The sequence below is a fragment of the Rissa tridactyla genome, chromosome 8 (genome assembly GCF_028500815.1).
Source record: "Rissa tridactyla isolate bRisTri1 chromosome 8, bRisTri1.patW.cur.20221130, whole genome shotgun sequence".
Taxonomy (NCBI): Eukaryota; Metazoa; Chordata; class Aves; order Charadriiformes; family Laridae; genus Rissa; species Rissa tridactyla.
In genome coordinates, this window is record NC_071473.1 from 43,331,122 (window position 1) to 43,346,180 (window position 15,059).

General features: G+C 43.4%; 1 protein-coding gene across 5 annotated transcripts in view; it reads left to right on the plus strand.

The window, feature by feature from the left end:
• Positions 1-15,059, plus strand: part of PTPRF (protein tyrosine phosphatase receptor type F) — a 390,558-nt gene that overhangs the window by 136,227 nt on the left and 239,272 nt on the right. For all 5 annotated transcript variants that reach the window (XM_054210595.1, XM_054210596.1, XM_054210597.1 and 2 more), the window contains one exon: positions 863-1,024. In XM_054210595.1, coding sequence (XP_054066570.1) covers positions 940-1,024 — 85 coding nt within the window. In that variant the 5' untranslated portion in view covers positions 863-939. The remainder of the gene's footprint in view (positions 1-862; positions 1,025-15,059) is intronic.

The following is a 15,059-nucleotide window of genomic DNA, read 5'->3' on the forward strand; positions in this document are numbered from 1 at the left end:
CAGTCTGTCTTAATGGGCAGACCTTGGACTTTCAGGTGAAAGTAAAATGAGTATATTCTCTTGAAAAGATGAAGAAGGCAGATATACAGAAACTGTGTTCTCTTTAAATACCTGCCGGTTTCGATTGGGTTTCAAGGAGTTTTCTGTGTTTTCTATATCCAAGCAGATGCCCAAGTTAAGCCAATTTCCAAGATAATTTGCTTTGTTCTGGAGAAGGAGTATCTAACCTCCCGTCCTTTTAGACGGTTCTCCTCTCCATTTTTGGGAGGTTGAACCTTAGGTGTTTGCTTTGGGTAAAGCTTCTCTTTATAGACACTGTTCTTAACCTTCTGCTGGGACTCTGGTAGCCCTGTGAACTGACAGCTGATTCAGTTCGGCTTCTGTTTCTCCTGCTTGGACCTGTCGAGACTTGTCTGGTGTACACCATCCCAGCTGGATGGGCCAACCTACGCTTAACATGTAGTTGACCGCAAGTCACCCTACGTATGCAATCAAGCATGTCTCGCTTGGGCAGATGGATGAGGAAGAGTTACACGAGCTTAAGACTATTTCGTCCATTGTAACATGCAACTTGAGAACTATTTGTTGTGAATAACAATTGAAGGATGTATTTATATCCCATAATAGATTCTGGACATGAAGATAAACTTTGAGATGGGTGTGCATTTATGCCTCATGACCCTTGAAAACAGCTGGTTGGATTTGGGAGCATCAGTGTGGAGCTATGCTGCTCAAGCAGGAAAGATAAATTTCACTGTAGAAGTATCTGTAATCATGTCTTTACAGCGTAGTTTGGTTTATCAGCAGTTAATCTGTGTGGTGTCATATTTGATCATTTTCCTTTTCATCTCTTGGTTTGCAGGAGTAAGTCTGTGTCTGTAACGCTGGATGTGCTGACCACTTGCCTCAGACTGAAGAGGATTTGCTCTGCTTTGGAATATGGTGCCTAACTTCTGCGTCCCAGTACTCACTGTGCCAGCAGCCATCCTCTGCTGCTTGATGCTGCCTTTAGCAGGAGCAGACAGTAAGTAACATTCCGTTTTGGAAAGATTGAATACCTTGCAGACTTTTTCTCAACAGATATTAAACCTTCTTGGTTTGCATTAGAAACGCTGAGGACTGAGGGACGAACACCCCCCACCCCCAAATCTCTTATTTTCCGACGCGCGCAATGCACATAAACAGTACGTGTGTGAAGGGGCAAAATTAGAACTAAAAAGGCTGAAAAAATTTATTCAAGCGCAGGAAGAGTTTCTGTAGTAGCTGCAAGATCAAAACCTGACAATTTGATTTTTAACATGTACAGACGAGTAAAGAAAATTGGGGGCGGAGGAAGAGAGAAATATTGGGGTCACGGCAATCCTTGTTACTTTATTTTCCTTGTTCTTTTACCAGCTCTTGTAGTTTGTGTAGTACTGAGACATCTCTCCTGAGTCAGCAAGTGTCTGAGAGCTGTTGGGGAAAGGGTGCAAGTTTTTACCTTCACGTGTAGCTCTCCTGCACCTGTATTTCAGCACGTTTCCTCGTGGTTGTGCTTTAAGCTGTTGTGTCCATGCCTGTTCCCCTGGTAGTCTGACAGCGCCGCTGTGACTGGCTTTGATCAGCCCCATCCAGGCCAAGGAGAAAGCTGTGCGAAAACGCCCTTGTGGACACGCAAGAGGAGAAACTTGGCTGATGGTGGCCTACTGAAAATACCTTGATGTAGGAATTTCCCATCAAATGAGTTACGCAGAGTGCAGTAAACCTTGTGGGTTCTTTGCACAGTATTGTTTTGCGTAACTCCCTTGTGTGTATTTGCTAGGTTATCCCCAGGTATTTGTGTGGCCCCTTTTCCCCTTTTTTCACCAGTAACCAGTTTTTCCAGAGTGTCCAAACATTTGCACGTTCGTTGCAGACTCCGGCAGTTGTGAATACTCCGTGCCTTTGTAAGCGCCGAGGGCTCCTGGGATGCTTGAGTCAGAGCAGAGGGGTGACCGTGATGCACCTCCTGAGCTGCCACCAACCGTCTGCTTCTCACTCCAGCTTTAGTCGCCAGGCTTATAATTAAGATGTAATTTTGTGAAAGCTGAAGGAGATCTTGATTCATGTTGGTAGGAGCTTGGCTGAATGGAGGAGACGGATTGGGGGTCCTAAATGTCCTTGACTGAAAGGGGAAGGAGCAAATTTAGAGTAGCTGGAGAGAAGAGTGAAGAGGGGGTGATGTGAGGAAAGATACAAGTTCACTATTTTTGTTGTCACTAAGATGACTTGCACAGGCAGTGGATTAGCATGCAGTCTGTATGAGTCTGAGCTGCCCAGTTAAACTGGGGGCAGCAGCTGTCTCCTTCCTCTGCTTTCTTCCCTAGCTGCTGGTGCTGCTGGAATATTCCTATTCAGATCACTTTATCCACACATTGTAGCCCATTTTGGAGTCTGGCACAGGGAAGTATATGGTTAATGTCTTGAGGTGTATAAAAATTCCCTGAAGCTCATCATCTTTATCCTGGCCCCTGCAAAGGAGAGAAGCATCACTGCATCAGGTGTACAGAAGCTAGTGGAGCTTCAGATGTCCTAGAACAGTTCTTGGCCCGAGGATAACTTGTAGTAGACATGGTTTGCTAAGTTTGTGGAATACTTCCACATGCTTAAATTTAACAAAATTGGCCCTGTTTCACAGGCCCAGATCCAAATATTGGGTGTCTCAGATGTGCAACACTTCTGTGTTGAGAAGCAAGCATATCTGTGTGTGCGCCTTTTTCTCTGGCGCAGACTGACTCTGAATTACTTTTTCCTAATCTGGAAGGCAGATCTGGAGAATGCTGACCTTTTCACTGCCACAGCCACCACGGATTAACTGGGGGTTTCTTAGGATGGAAAGTGTCACTCTGTGTATTTTGGCAACTTACAGCTTTTCTATTATCTGACGCCACTGAATCTTGCTGCCGGCTCTCAGTGGCGGGAGCTGTGTGAAAGGTCCTGCTCTGTGCCCCTGCAGGGGTGAAAACAATCATCCCCGAACCCCGTGTATTTCATGTCCTGCCATGAGTGATGCAGATGGGCAAGGTACAGTAGTGAATGTGGCGTTGGGAAGCCGTCATTCAGGAGAGAAGTGAAGGGCAAGGGGAAGGTATGGTAATATCTGCACACTGGAGCTAGAGAAGGGATGCTGTGAAAGGAGCAACCCCATATGCACCCTCTTCAATTTTTGTGGTCCCCAAAGCATCCTGTTGGCCCAAAGGCAGTTTATTTGGCTGGATTCCTGATACAATATGGCTGTTCTTGGGATTTCACTGGGGTGCCTCCTTTTCCCCATTGCAGCACTGTTTGGGGGCAGTGGAGGGATTGGGAGGCTCCTTATCTGCAAAGCGTTCTTACATTTCCCTAATTAAAAGCAACGTGATAATGGGAGCAGGGTTCTCCCTGTGTTTGAATTCCTGGAGTCAGTCCCCCAAATCACTTTTTATGGGAACGGTGAGGATCAAGGACAGGGAAGGAGGGCTGTGATGGGCTGTGCTGCATCCCCAGCAGCAGGATGCCGCGGGGCTCGTGGCTGGGTGCTCCGGGAGCCCCCACAACCAGGGCTTCCCTACCTTCCCTGCCTGCGCTTTGGAGCTGCTGTTGTCGCAACACATTTCAGCATCGCTACCGTAGCTTCCTGACAATTAGGCAGCTGGCAGATAGCTAGACGTTAATGCCTGAGATAAAACAGATTGAATATGTACCGCCGAGCAGAATTAACACCGGGTGCGCGCGCGCTGCGGTGCCTCTCCTGGAATCGAGTTCACAGGAGCTGTGAATAACGTCAGCGCTGAGGAATTGAAGGGGCATCCAAAGGTTAAGCGTGTGGCAGTGTGTCAGAAAAAGGGGGGCTCTCCAGGTGCCCCCTTGCCAGCAGGACGGGGAGCGGTGGTTTCCCAGCTGCTCTGGTGGGATGCGGGAGGAGAAGGTAAGCAGGGCGCCTGAACGGTTGATACAGAAGTGCTAATTTGGCAGAAAACACTTTGAAATCCTCCCCAGCTTTTACAGACTGCAGTAAGAAATTATTAAATTTTCTCTGTGATCTGACTGTGTTTCTGTCAGGGTGACCCTAATTCCATTAGAGCAGCTCGGAGCTGATTCAGGATGGCTGTTCTACACTTTCTCCCTCAGCTTGCTTGTGTTGAGTTTTTTTTTTTTTTTATGCACTCTGTGCTTCCCTGTCTGTCAGCTTTTGATTGTGCATGGGAAAAATGGCTTTGCAGATTTCATTTAATGTTCATTTCAATTGTCAGCTTTTTTCCAGTTTTTGGAAATATGTCATTTACTCTAATAAAATAAAAAACAACAAAAAAAAATTGCCTCTCAAAACAAAATGCAGAGAAAAGAGGAAAAAATCAATACTGTCATCAGAAATCATCAGCAAAGTGTTTCGTTGTTGGCTTGGTTTTTTAAAAATTAGGCTTTGTTTTTGAAGTCCTGGGCACAGCTTCCATTAGCCAAGGGAAGACACCAGGTGACCCATCTAAAGTCTTTTCTACCCAAATTATATCTTGGTTTGTCTTGCCCAGAATTTCAAAGGGCTTAAGGAAGAGAACCACTTCAAAAGTGACCTTGCAGAAGGAAAGAACTAAGGCAGTATTAGGCCAACTACCCGTGAAGTGATACGTGGTAAACAAACAATTTGCACCTTTTGATTTCTAAAGATAGAGCAAACTTGGCTCTTGTTTGAGGGGGTGGGGGAAGCTTGCAGCCCGGAGCTGGGGCTGGAGAAGGCAGGTCTCTGGGTCCCACCAGCTCTGGTGAGCAAGGACCCTAAGTCTGAAGTGTCTCAAGGCTGCCCTGCCCCTTGTAAGAGAAGTTGCTTTATATCTGATAAGTATGCACGTTGTGCAGATTTATATTTTTTTTTTTTTCAATCAAACATGCTTCTTGGATGTTAATTGGATTGAGGAGACACGTTAAAAAAGAAAATGAGAAGGTGAGATGTTGACGCTTGGTAGTGTCAACATCTTGGAAGGCCTGGCAAAGGAGGAATACCGATGGCCTTTCTAGATAGGTGGCTACAGGTGAGCTCTGTTTTTCCAGGGATCTTGCATCTAGAGATTTTGGACAGAGGAGCACTGGAGCATTTCTTATGGCATTCAGTTCCCCTCGTGCCCCAGCTCTGCCGTTACTGTTCTGTGTTCTGGGACATGGGAGTAGCGTGGCAGGTTTTGACTTCCCGATTCAGCTCTACCTTCTTTGCTTTGTAACCCAAACGATGCCTCAACAAACGATGCTCCAAATACAGCTGCTCCGGGCCACCCTGTGGGATGGACTTGCTGTTGGGCAGGTCTGGAAAACAGCCACTTTGCGTAGCTGGGCAGCAGGGTCCCATCCTAAAAGCTGGACCTGAGGCTTCTCCACTGCTGCCTTGCATCTGTTCCTGTTTCCTGGTTTCTTTGTTTGCATGCCCGTCCCAAAACAGTGCACGTAGCGATTATGTGTAATTGGTATGATCAGATCCAGGTATTGCAGCACAGGTAAATACTAATTTTCTGCAATTCTACCTTGACTAGCTTGACAAATTCCATCAGTGAAAAGAACGTGTAAAATATTGTTTAGGAAAACCCCTGTACCTGAGGCATTGAGGTTGCATCATTAAGGGACAGGTTGATATATTAACCACAGTTATTGTGCAGCTTTATTTTTGGTGTCCTTACGCATCATATATATATGTAGGTATAAATGGATTCTGCACTTCTCTGTAAAATATCTCAACGCTGCCTGCTTGTAACTGAATATTGCAGGCATCAAGGTAGGAGGGATGCTGTGAGAGCAAACACTGTGTATAGAGTAGGCAACAGATCGTTCTCTGCATTTATGGCCATGCCCCTTTTAGCTCCAGCAGTTGCAGGAGTCAGATGAATTTGTTTGGGTAGCTACCTACAACAGGTCACAGCATTGTCATTTGTCTTTTTCTATTAATTGTTAAAGCTAAACATCGTTCATCAGTCAACATCAGCTGCTAGGTCAGAGGTCCCCCTAGCCCCAGATCCCTCATCCAGCAGTGGTCAGTACAAAGACCTATGGAGGATGTTAAGAACAGCATAAATATACAGTGATCCCCTCCCAGTGTCGTCGTCTGACCTTCGGCGAGTGGTGGCTCCTGAGCCCAGGGAGGTGGTGCTGTCACTTCAGACAAGCTCGCTCTGGGTTTTGCTCTCGGGCAGCTCTGAGCACATCGTCAGTCTTCAGGGACATCCTGGGGCCAGTGGTTTGCATGAAGACCGTGGTGTAGGCTCTGCCTTTTGCCTCTACCCCACGTCTCCGTGTTTAACCCACCTGCTGCTGCTGCGCGGGGCTAAAGCAGTCTCACTTGCCTTTGGCATCGCTACGCTTCAGCTGCGTAGCCAGAGTTACTCTCTTGCCTTCACAAGGGAGTTCCTATGTTTAAGTGTCCATGTAAGTTATGCGGCACAGTGGCAAATGTTGAGGGGCTGATATATTTAATACCCGTTCTTTGAGAGACAGCGCGCTTATTGGCTCGGTGATATAGAAAAACAGTAAAACTACCTGCTTAAAATTTTATCTTCAGTGTAGATTCATAGATTTTAAGGCCAGAAATCAGATCGGCGTACTCGTCTACTCTGACCTCCACAGCACAGGCTGTATAATTTCAGCTACTAATTTCTGCATCTACTTTTAACAGCTGTGGATGAGCTAGCACATAGCTTTTAGGAGGCCATCAAATCACAATTTGAAAACTAAATGGTAGAGAATCTACCCGTCTCCTATGTGATCTGTAAAAATGGCAAGTAATCATTACTTCTGCACATCTGTATTTATTTCAAGCTTCGTTTATGCATATTTTGGGTTCAGACACTGGATGTTGTAAACTGTGTCAGCTAGGCTGGAGACTCCTGCTATTTAATGCAATCTCCCTGAGAAGCAAGTCAGAGTGTAGGAGTTAGACAAGCTGAAAATTTGTCACTTTTGTTGTAGAAAAATGGGTTGGTCTTGATATTTCTGGTCAGAGATAATTCTAATAGTTCTTCACTAATCTTCCAAACTTTTCAGTATGTTTTTTGAAGTCGGGCGACCAGGACCAAGAAGAGAAGTGGCCACATCTTGCCAGAGTACAGCAGCGCTTTAGCCCTTTTGCCCATAGCCTTGAGCTGGGAACGCGGTCTCTCCGCAATGTCCTTTGAGTCCCTTTCTGGGCCTCTGATTCCCAGGAAGCAAACGCCTATTTCATTAATGTGCTTTGGGTTTTTGCTTGTGAATATCTGCCCTTAAGAACATTAAAATGCATTTTGCTGGATCCCAGTTCATCCAGTCATGCGAGTAATTCTGTACAGATAATCTTCCCTTGCTGCTGTTAGCTGACTACCAGTCTTGGTAAAGCTTACCCTTTCCTTTCCAAATCTAGTTGCAAGTTAGTTGCGTTTATTCACAGATGTTAATCAGGTGTGACTATTTGCAGAGGTTGCTGTGAGTATTTTAAGGAAATACTTAAAATATCCTATCGTAGTGATGGTCACATTCTTTGCAGATGGAAAGGAGTGCCAGGAAACTGATAAAATAATAATGGTTTGTCATGCTGCTGCTTGCCACTAGTAGTACTGACGTCAGATAGGGGAACAGTATGAGGTCTGCTGGAACATTCAGTGTTTTAGCTGAGCAATTGTGAAAAGCAATGAAGTGGTAATAGGGATGCCTTTTTTTTTGTTTCTTTGATTATCCGTTCGTTATATTGGTGCTTCAGAACGATACTGTAATATAAGATGATCAACTCATTTTCGTGAACAACCAAGAATATGAAATTTGTTTGCTCCAAATGTTAGTCAATCTTTTTTGATGGTGAACACGTTTGGATTTAAAAGGGGGGAAGGAAAAAAAGCATCTGTTCATGGATGCTTTTTCTCTGGTAAGATGTCTATCATTACGTATCAGTAGCTGAAAAGCAGTGGTCTACTCTTAATTGAATGCTGTATTTAGCCCCTTGTGAGAATCAGTGCTTTGTCTATTCCAAAGACAAATCTCATTTATTTTGTTGGTGTGAAAACACCGTAGGGTGCTTACTGAAAGTTTTAAGTCATAGAACTGTCTTTTACCTCGCACACTTTACTGACATACGATTACTGAATTAAACCAAAGCACGTTTTATAGTGGACCGTGGCTTTACATTTGGATATGAACCGTAGCCTGCAATGCTAGACCTTGCCCTGAATGTCAATTACATTTGGGCTTTCTCTCACATGGTATTAAAAAGAAACAATGACAGAATATATTCCATTTCACGTAGTACAGGCTGGAATGAACTTGTAGTCATGCTGTGCTTTTAGACGGTCCTTCATTGCATGTATTGCTCATCACTTCGTTTCTTTCACAATAATTTTTTTAACAATACAACTTGCAGGAATGTATTTTGTAAAATTGGATTGAGACAGAAAAAGGAAATGTAAATGCCACCGTTTTCCAACAGAGGTTCATGTCACCAAGGGTGACCGTTGTGAGTTGGTGCTCTGGATAAAGTCAGGATGCCAAGAAGAGGTTTGGACTTGGTTTGTCTCTGCTACGTGTGCTTATTCTACTTGAGCCGATACTGGGTTCTCTGAAAGTAGCCGTGGTCTCATAAAAAGGACCATAATCAGTCCACTGTTGGCACTGGTTAGTACTGCAGATTTAAAAGGAAGATTGCACTCAGGGAATTCTTGCTTGCTCTTGCTGCTTTTCTTATTTATTTATTTTTTTTATTATAAACTCTGTCTACATTTGATGACTTTGTTAGTTCACCTCAAAGTTGACTGATAAAAGCCCTTGCGAATTAATTGCCATGCGGGGAGGAGAAGACAATGACTCTTGAGCCTCCATACTTAGATATCAGAGTGCAGAACACACCTACGTGTTTTCTTGTGATTTATTTTTAGCCAAATTCCCTTCAGCTCTTAGTGCAACTGCTGTTGTGTTACTTCTGTTATTTTGAAAAAGGTGTTTTAAAGAGGCCAGGAAATACTCAGCAGCTTTATTTATGTAGGTTTTTTGCCCCCGAAAAACTCCGTTGCGTAGCCATTTTGAGTCTTGGAGTCTTGGCGTTAGCACAACTGTGTCTGGCAGGTAGGACGGTTTGTTTTCAACCGCTTGTCAAACCCATTTGATGGCTTGTGTGGATGGGAGACGTGAGCGTGTGGCCAAGCTCTTGCTTTCGTTGTGGGGCCATATGTAAGGCAGAGGTGGCCCTTCCTTTCTTTTGAAACATGAAACTGAAGCTCTTCTCTTTTGAGGTAAATGTGAGAGTTGCCATGCATCGGTTTCAGAAAGGGTTTCGATCTTTGTATTTGCAAAAAAACACAGCTTGGAAGTGAGAAGGCTATAGGTATACTGTATTTATACAGTGTTTAATTTACAAGAGGGAAGATTAATTGGAAAACTGAATGATAAGTAGTGTGAAAATCTTGAGAAAAGCCCCAAACAGTTAAACTGATAGGATGAAGATGACTATGTATTTTAATAAATTTAATAAATGGGGGTGGAGGTGTGTGTACTCTAGCAGAGGAAATCAGTAAAATTTGAAGAGGAAAACAGAGAAAATACGTTCATATTCCCATGTAAAGGACTGGGATGCCTCGTCCTGGCACAGCGTTCTCATTCTTGGCATGCTGACTGCAGAGAGTCTAGTGTGGCTCTCGGGAGGATGATGAGGGTAGTTCCAAGAGCTGGAAAGGCTCCCTTTGCTCCTGTTCGGTGTAACAGGTAATGGTCCTGGCTGTTGACTTGTCATTTATACATGCTGTATATAGACTTCCAACATACTTTTTTATGCTCCATTACACACAGTTTATCAGGTTACACAAAGTTCTTTAGTTGTAACCTTTTGTTTTCAGCTTTTTACGAGTTCGTTTCATGGCTGAAATGTGCCCTGCTTGGTCTTCAGCCAAAGTTTAAGGCAGGGGGACTGTATTTTATGAGTTGGACATTTGTTTTTTGGATCTTTCTGAAAAAATTGTCTTTGGATGCTCTTAAAAACAAAGAGAGTGGAAAAATATTTTTGTACCCTGTGAAAAAAAACTGTGGTGTTATTCATAGGTCTCAAGTCTAAAACGTCTGTGAAAACATTTGACATTACTACAGATGCCCTTCAGCAGTCAAGAGAAAATGGAACTAGATTTGTGGGAAGGAGTGACCCATAGAAAAATAAGCTGATGAATAATATAAAGGGGATTTCATGCTAAATCATCAGGTGCATGTGAGTAAAGGACGCTGTCTGAGCTTGCGTGTAACTAAATTGCCCACATATTCATTCTGTGAATGGAGCCAGAGCTGCTCTCATCTCAGCCTTCCCAAAACCCGGAGGTGCACAGCAGAGGCAGCCCTCCAGATCCTCCAGCGCACAGCCTGGAACGTGGGCAGAGAGAATTAATTCACATTGACACCGTGGAGTTTGTGTTCTAGTGCGTTTGTCTATTTCTTGAGGCAATTGTGCAAATAGAGAGTTTTCTTTGTTGAAGTTGCTGTGCGGCTGCACTGTGGGCCACAAGGGTTTGGACTTGGCTTTCTTGACGATGCCTGTTGAACCTTGATTCTGCTGTAGTAAATGCATGAAACATTTAACATATTTAACTGCCTAAGTTTGGGGTTTTTTTTTTCCCCCTTCCTATGGCTGCAGAGTTCTGTGCCTTTATTCTAGGAGCAGAGTATGATTTGGGGTTTTTTTACACGTTAAGACAGAATCCTGTGAATATGTATTGTTCAGTCAGCATCTATGCACTGCTCAACGTCTTTTCAATTAGACATGCAGCCTTCTGTTGCAGATAAAGCATTTTTTTTTTTGGGCAAATTAAGCTAGAATTTCTGGCATTGTCTTTAATCTGTAGTATGTTGCGTGAGAACAGTTCCTTGTATGATTTTGAGGAATTTAAGAAACTCCACTTAACATATAAAGAGTAATATGCAGCATGCCACATAGTGTTTTCCAGGTTTATGTGAAATTGCAGAAGAGACCATGAATTATTTTGTGTTACGATCATTGCTGGACTGAGTCAAACTCAAGGTCCATTTATCCCAGAATTGCCCCAACGTAAGGTTCCAACCATGACCAACAAATGGTACATGTTTTAGGGTGGTGCAAAAAGGAAGATTCCATACTCTTGCCTTTCCTCATCCCAGACAAATTAGTTTCCATTTCCTATGTAAAATTAGAAACTGTTGCAAGAAGCTGGGCTTTTATTATTGTTTCTGTAAAGCATTATTAATCGCAACAACCCTAAATATTGTTATATCCACATGGGCAAAGGAATAATGCCCAACGTAGATTTGTCAAGGTCAGATCAATCTAATTTCCTTTAATGACAGGATAACAGGCTTTGTGAATGGAGAAGTGGTAGATGTCATTTATCTTTAGTAAAGCTTTCAGTGCTCCCTCATGAGACTTTTTCTTGTGAAACATCTGCTCATAGGGTGGGTATTTGGCAGTTTGGTAGCATTCAGCATTTGCAGTAATGATCTCTCTGATAGAATAGAGAACATGCTTATTAAATTTGCAGGCAACAACAAGCTGGGAAGAGCTGCAAGCATGTTGGAGGACACCATTAGAATTCAAAATGATCTTTACAAATTGGAGAAACTGTCTGAAAGGATGCATGTCAATAAGGAGAAATGTGGGTAGATGTTTGAAAATAGGAGTAATCAGCTACATAAATACAGAATGAGCAACAACTGCCTAGACAGCTGGTATACAGAAAAGGTCTTGCAGCGCTAATGGATCAAAAACCATAGAGGAGTTAACAATGCCATGCTGTTTTGAGAGGGACAGATATCACAGTGATATGCAGAAATGAGGAGTACCATCTTGAAGACACATTAGATAGCCTTTCTGCTCTGCTCACATTGATAAGGCCTCCAATGAAACGACATCTCATCTTGAGCATCCCACTGCCAGAATGGAAGGACTAATTGAGGATAAGTCAGTCCTCCCCGTACGGTGCTAGGAGAAGAAATAATGTGCTTAAACTGCAGTTGGGAAGTTCAGGTCAGGCACTGAGCAACACTTGCTGACGTGAAGGATTGTCGAGCACTGAATTGAATTTCCAGAGGAATTTCTGGAATCTCATATACAAACAGAGAAAATGTTCCCTCATATAAGTTTTGAATTGCCAGAGTTAGTTCTTAAATTGAATGTTTCTTTACCTTCATTTATGAACCAGGAAGGTACAGGCTCCCAGTCTGTCTTCTCTAGGTTACTCTGGTATTTTTATCCTGTCCTTTTTCATCCCTCTCTCAAGTGACAATCACTTTCTTCCATCGGACTTTATAACTTTGTGTGAAAGTGTTTTCCAAGCCCTTAGTCCTCCTCAGTGCCCTTCTCTGACTTTCTAGCTCTCCTCAAAAGGAGCTGATGGGGAGAGTATGGGGGAGACTATGCCATTAAGAAAACGAGACTTTGAAACATCCTCTGTATGTAGTTTCCTCATGAACCCTCATAGGTTTGCTGTCCTTTTGCCCACATCTGGACGCTGACTAAAGGTCTTTCAGCTGCCTGTTACGGTGCGTGGTTCATTTTCTGAAGCCATACAGTAAATTCAGCTCTGCAAATTGTAACAGGTAGTTCCAGTTTTGTTATGTGGGGTTTTTTTTCGTTCCCTCCCCCCCTCTCCGTGCATGTTATGTATTTATCTGTAGGTAGTCATCTGCCCTGAGACTTTACCACACGACGTGTGTGTACAGAGGTCTGTGCCTGAACTTTCACGGTTCCAGGAGCTTTGCTGCACCATGGCAGGGAGTCTTGGCGCCTGCATGGTGGTTGCTGCTGTGATGCATGAAAGCCTGTCTCTGTCATAGCACCGAATGTCTCTGCTGTTCTGCAGTGATTGCCGAATAACGCAGCCGGTGTGGTTGTGCTGGCCAGTGTAACACAGCACATTCTGCAGCGGGGCAGGTTGGAGGGTCTGCTTCTCGGACCATGCCAGGGGGGCGATGCTGCTTGCTGTCTAGAGCAGTGCTGACCCGCAGCCCCTGGGGGTGCATCGAAACGGCTTCTGGCAAAAAGAAATGCTTCGGGGGACAACGGCAAAGGATGCTGTAGGTCTTGTAAGACCTGACTAAAATCTGTCTTAATGCCTATTTGTGTGTATGAAAGAGAAAAATGTATTAAAAATATGTGTTTGTGTAGAATACTTTTAACGCCAACAGTAGTGGAAAGGAAGATGTGCAAGGTTTTTTTCCTTCTTCCTGTAGTTACTCTTTGTGTGAATAACTATGCATCAACCCCATGGACTTCTGTCTGGTCAGTGGAGTCCCAGGACTGTGAGGGATGGGAGTGCCTCACGCTTCATGTTAAAAGATTATGGTTAATTCATTGTGTATTTGTTTTCGATAAGAAAAAGCTATTTGCCCATCTAAGCTTTTCCTTTCCTGGGTTTCATGTAAGAGCCATGTACTTCTTGGAAAGCTTTCTCAAAAACAGATCAGAGGAAATTTGTCTTTTTAATGAACTGATTTAAATCAAGATGCGGGCCATTACATGAGTTCTTGAATTCTGCAAACTCTAGCCATTATGTTGGGGTGGTTTTGCAGTCAGACTTTGGCTTCAAACTGCAATTATTTTTCACAAGACCAAGAATGAAGTCTGTTGCCTGTTATGAATAATAGAGTATGGTAATATCACAGCTATATATGCAAACTCTGCAGACTGGCAGCGCAGCTGCTAAACGTTACATTTTTAAAATATGTACAATCTTTTGTCAACAGAATTAAACCCAGGAACATTACATGGTTTGTTTCTGCATGAGGATGTTTTGTAGGGAAATTTAATGGTGAACTGTTCTACATTTTGACCTTTAAAAAAAATTTTCTGAGGCTTTGCACTTTCTAGTGAATTGGGGAGATTCTCAAATTAAGACATGTGGAATCCTAATGGCCATCCTGACATTTCCTAGGCCTGGCTGGATACCTGGGCTTGATTAGTTTTCTAATGTACCTGCTCTGCCAAGCTGGAGAGGCTCGTGCGCTCTGCAGCTGAGCTTTCTTTAAAGCGATTGCGGTGTAAACCTCATTCCAATTAAAAGGTGATGCTGTTCTAGTAATGGAAAGTTGTTTTATTGTTCCTCTCCCCTGATATGCATGCGAGTGGAGTGTTGTAGGGAAGTGTTATCGCTGTTGTTTTTGTAGTTCATTCTTATCTTCCATCAGTCTTCATATACAAAAACGTGAGAAATGCAGCATGCCCAGCTGTCTGAGGGCGAATGTGAATCAGGAAGATAAACCTTCAGAGGGTGTAATGGGTTTGACTACAGATGATCCTTCAGCGCTCTGCTACCATCCTGTAGCCTGTATCTTGTGTTGAACCACCGGCAGCGGGAGAAAACAGGTGGAAATACAGCAAAGAACCCACGGCAGCCCTTCATTTTGGTGCTGAGAAGGGAATGATGCACACTCAGGCCGTCGTCTTCTACTCTCCTCCTTCTACCTGGGGAGCAGGGAAGTCTGAGAGAACAACCCAGGAATGTGAGAAAGTAAGAAATGAGTAAATGTGAAGAATATAGTACATTTCAGTTTTCTGTCCCTCACCAGGAAAATGCTAGAACGGGCTTTAGAGTCTTGCAGCTTAAGAGAAGATGCAGACAAGCGCTCTCCTGAAGTGCCCCAGCAGCTCTTCAGGTGTTTCTGTGCTGTTTCCCTCACCTGCAAAAAGAAATGCCAACATTAGCAGATCATGGATTGTGTCTGTGCTGGCAGAGGGTCCCAGAACTGATTTATAGCACTTGTTCAGCTTTCAGCGAGCAGCAAATGCGTTGCTTAATTATTCATGGCAGATGTATTATTGCAGGAAATTAAGACATCAAGGAAACAAGTAAAAACTATTACTGAATAGAGTTATAAACAAGGTAAGGTGGAAGGAGATGCAGGGGGACGATGCTGAGATGTTAAAATAACCTCGTGCTCAGGAACGTTTCATGCCTTCTGAAAATAATTGGTTAAATTCCCAAATCTTTAAGTGATCATTCATAGAATGTAATTAAATATTCTGTTAGCTAACAAGTTGGGTTTAATTTGTTACATTTGTCATCTAAATTATCACATTTGCAAATGTGTGAAACCTTCCTATGGCTTCTTTCAGCATA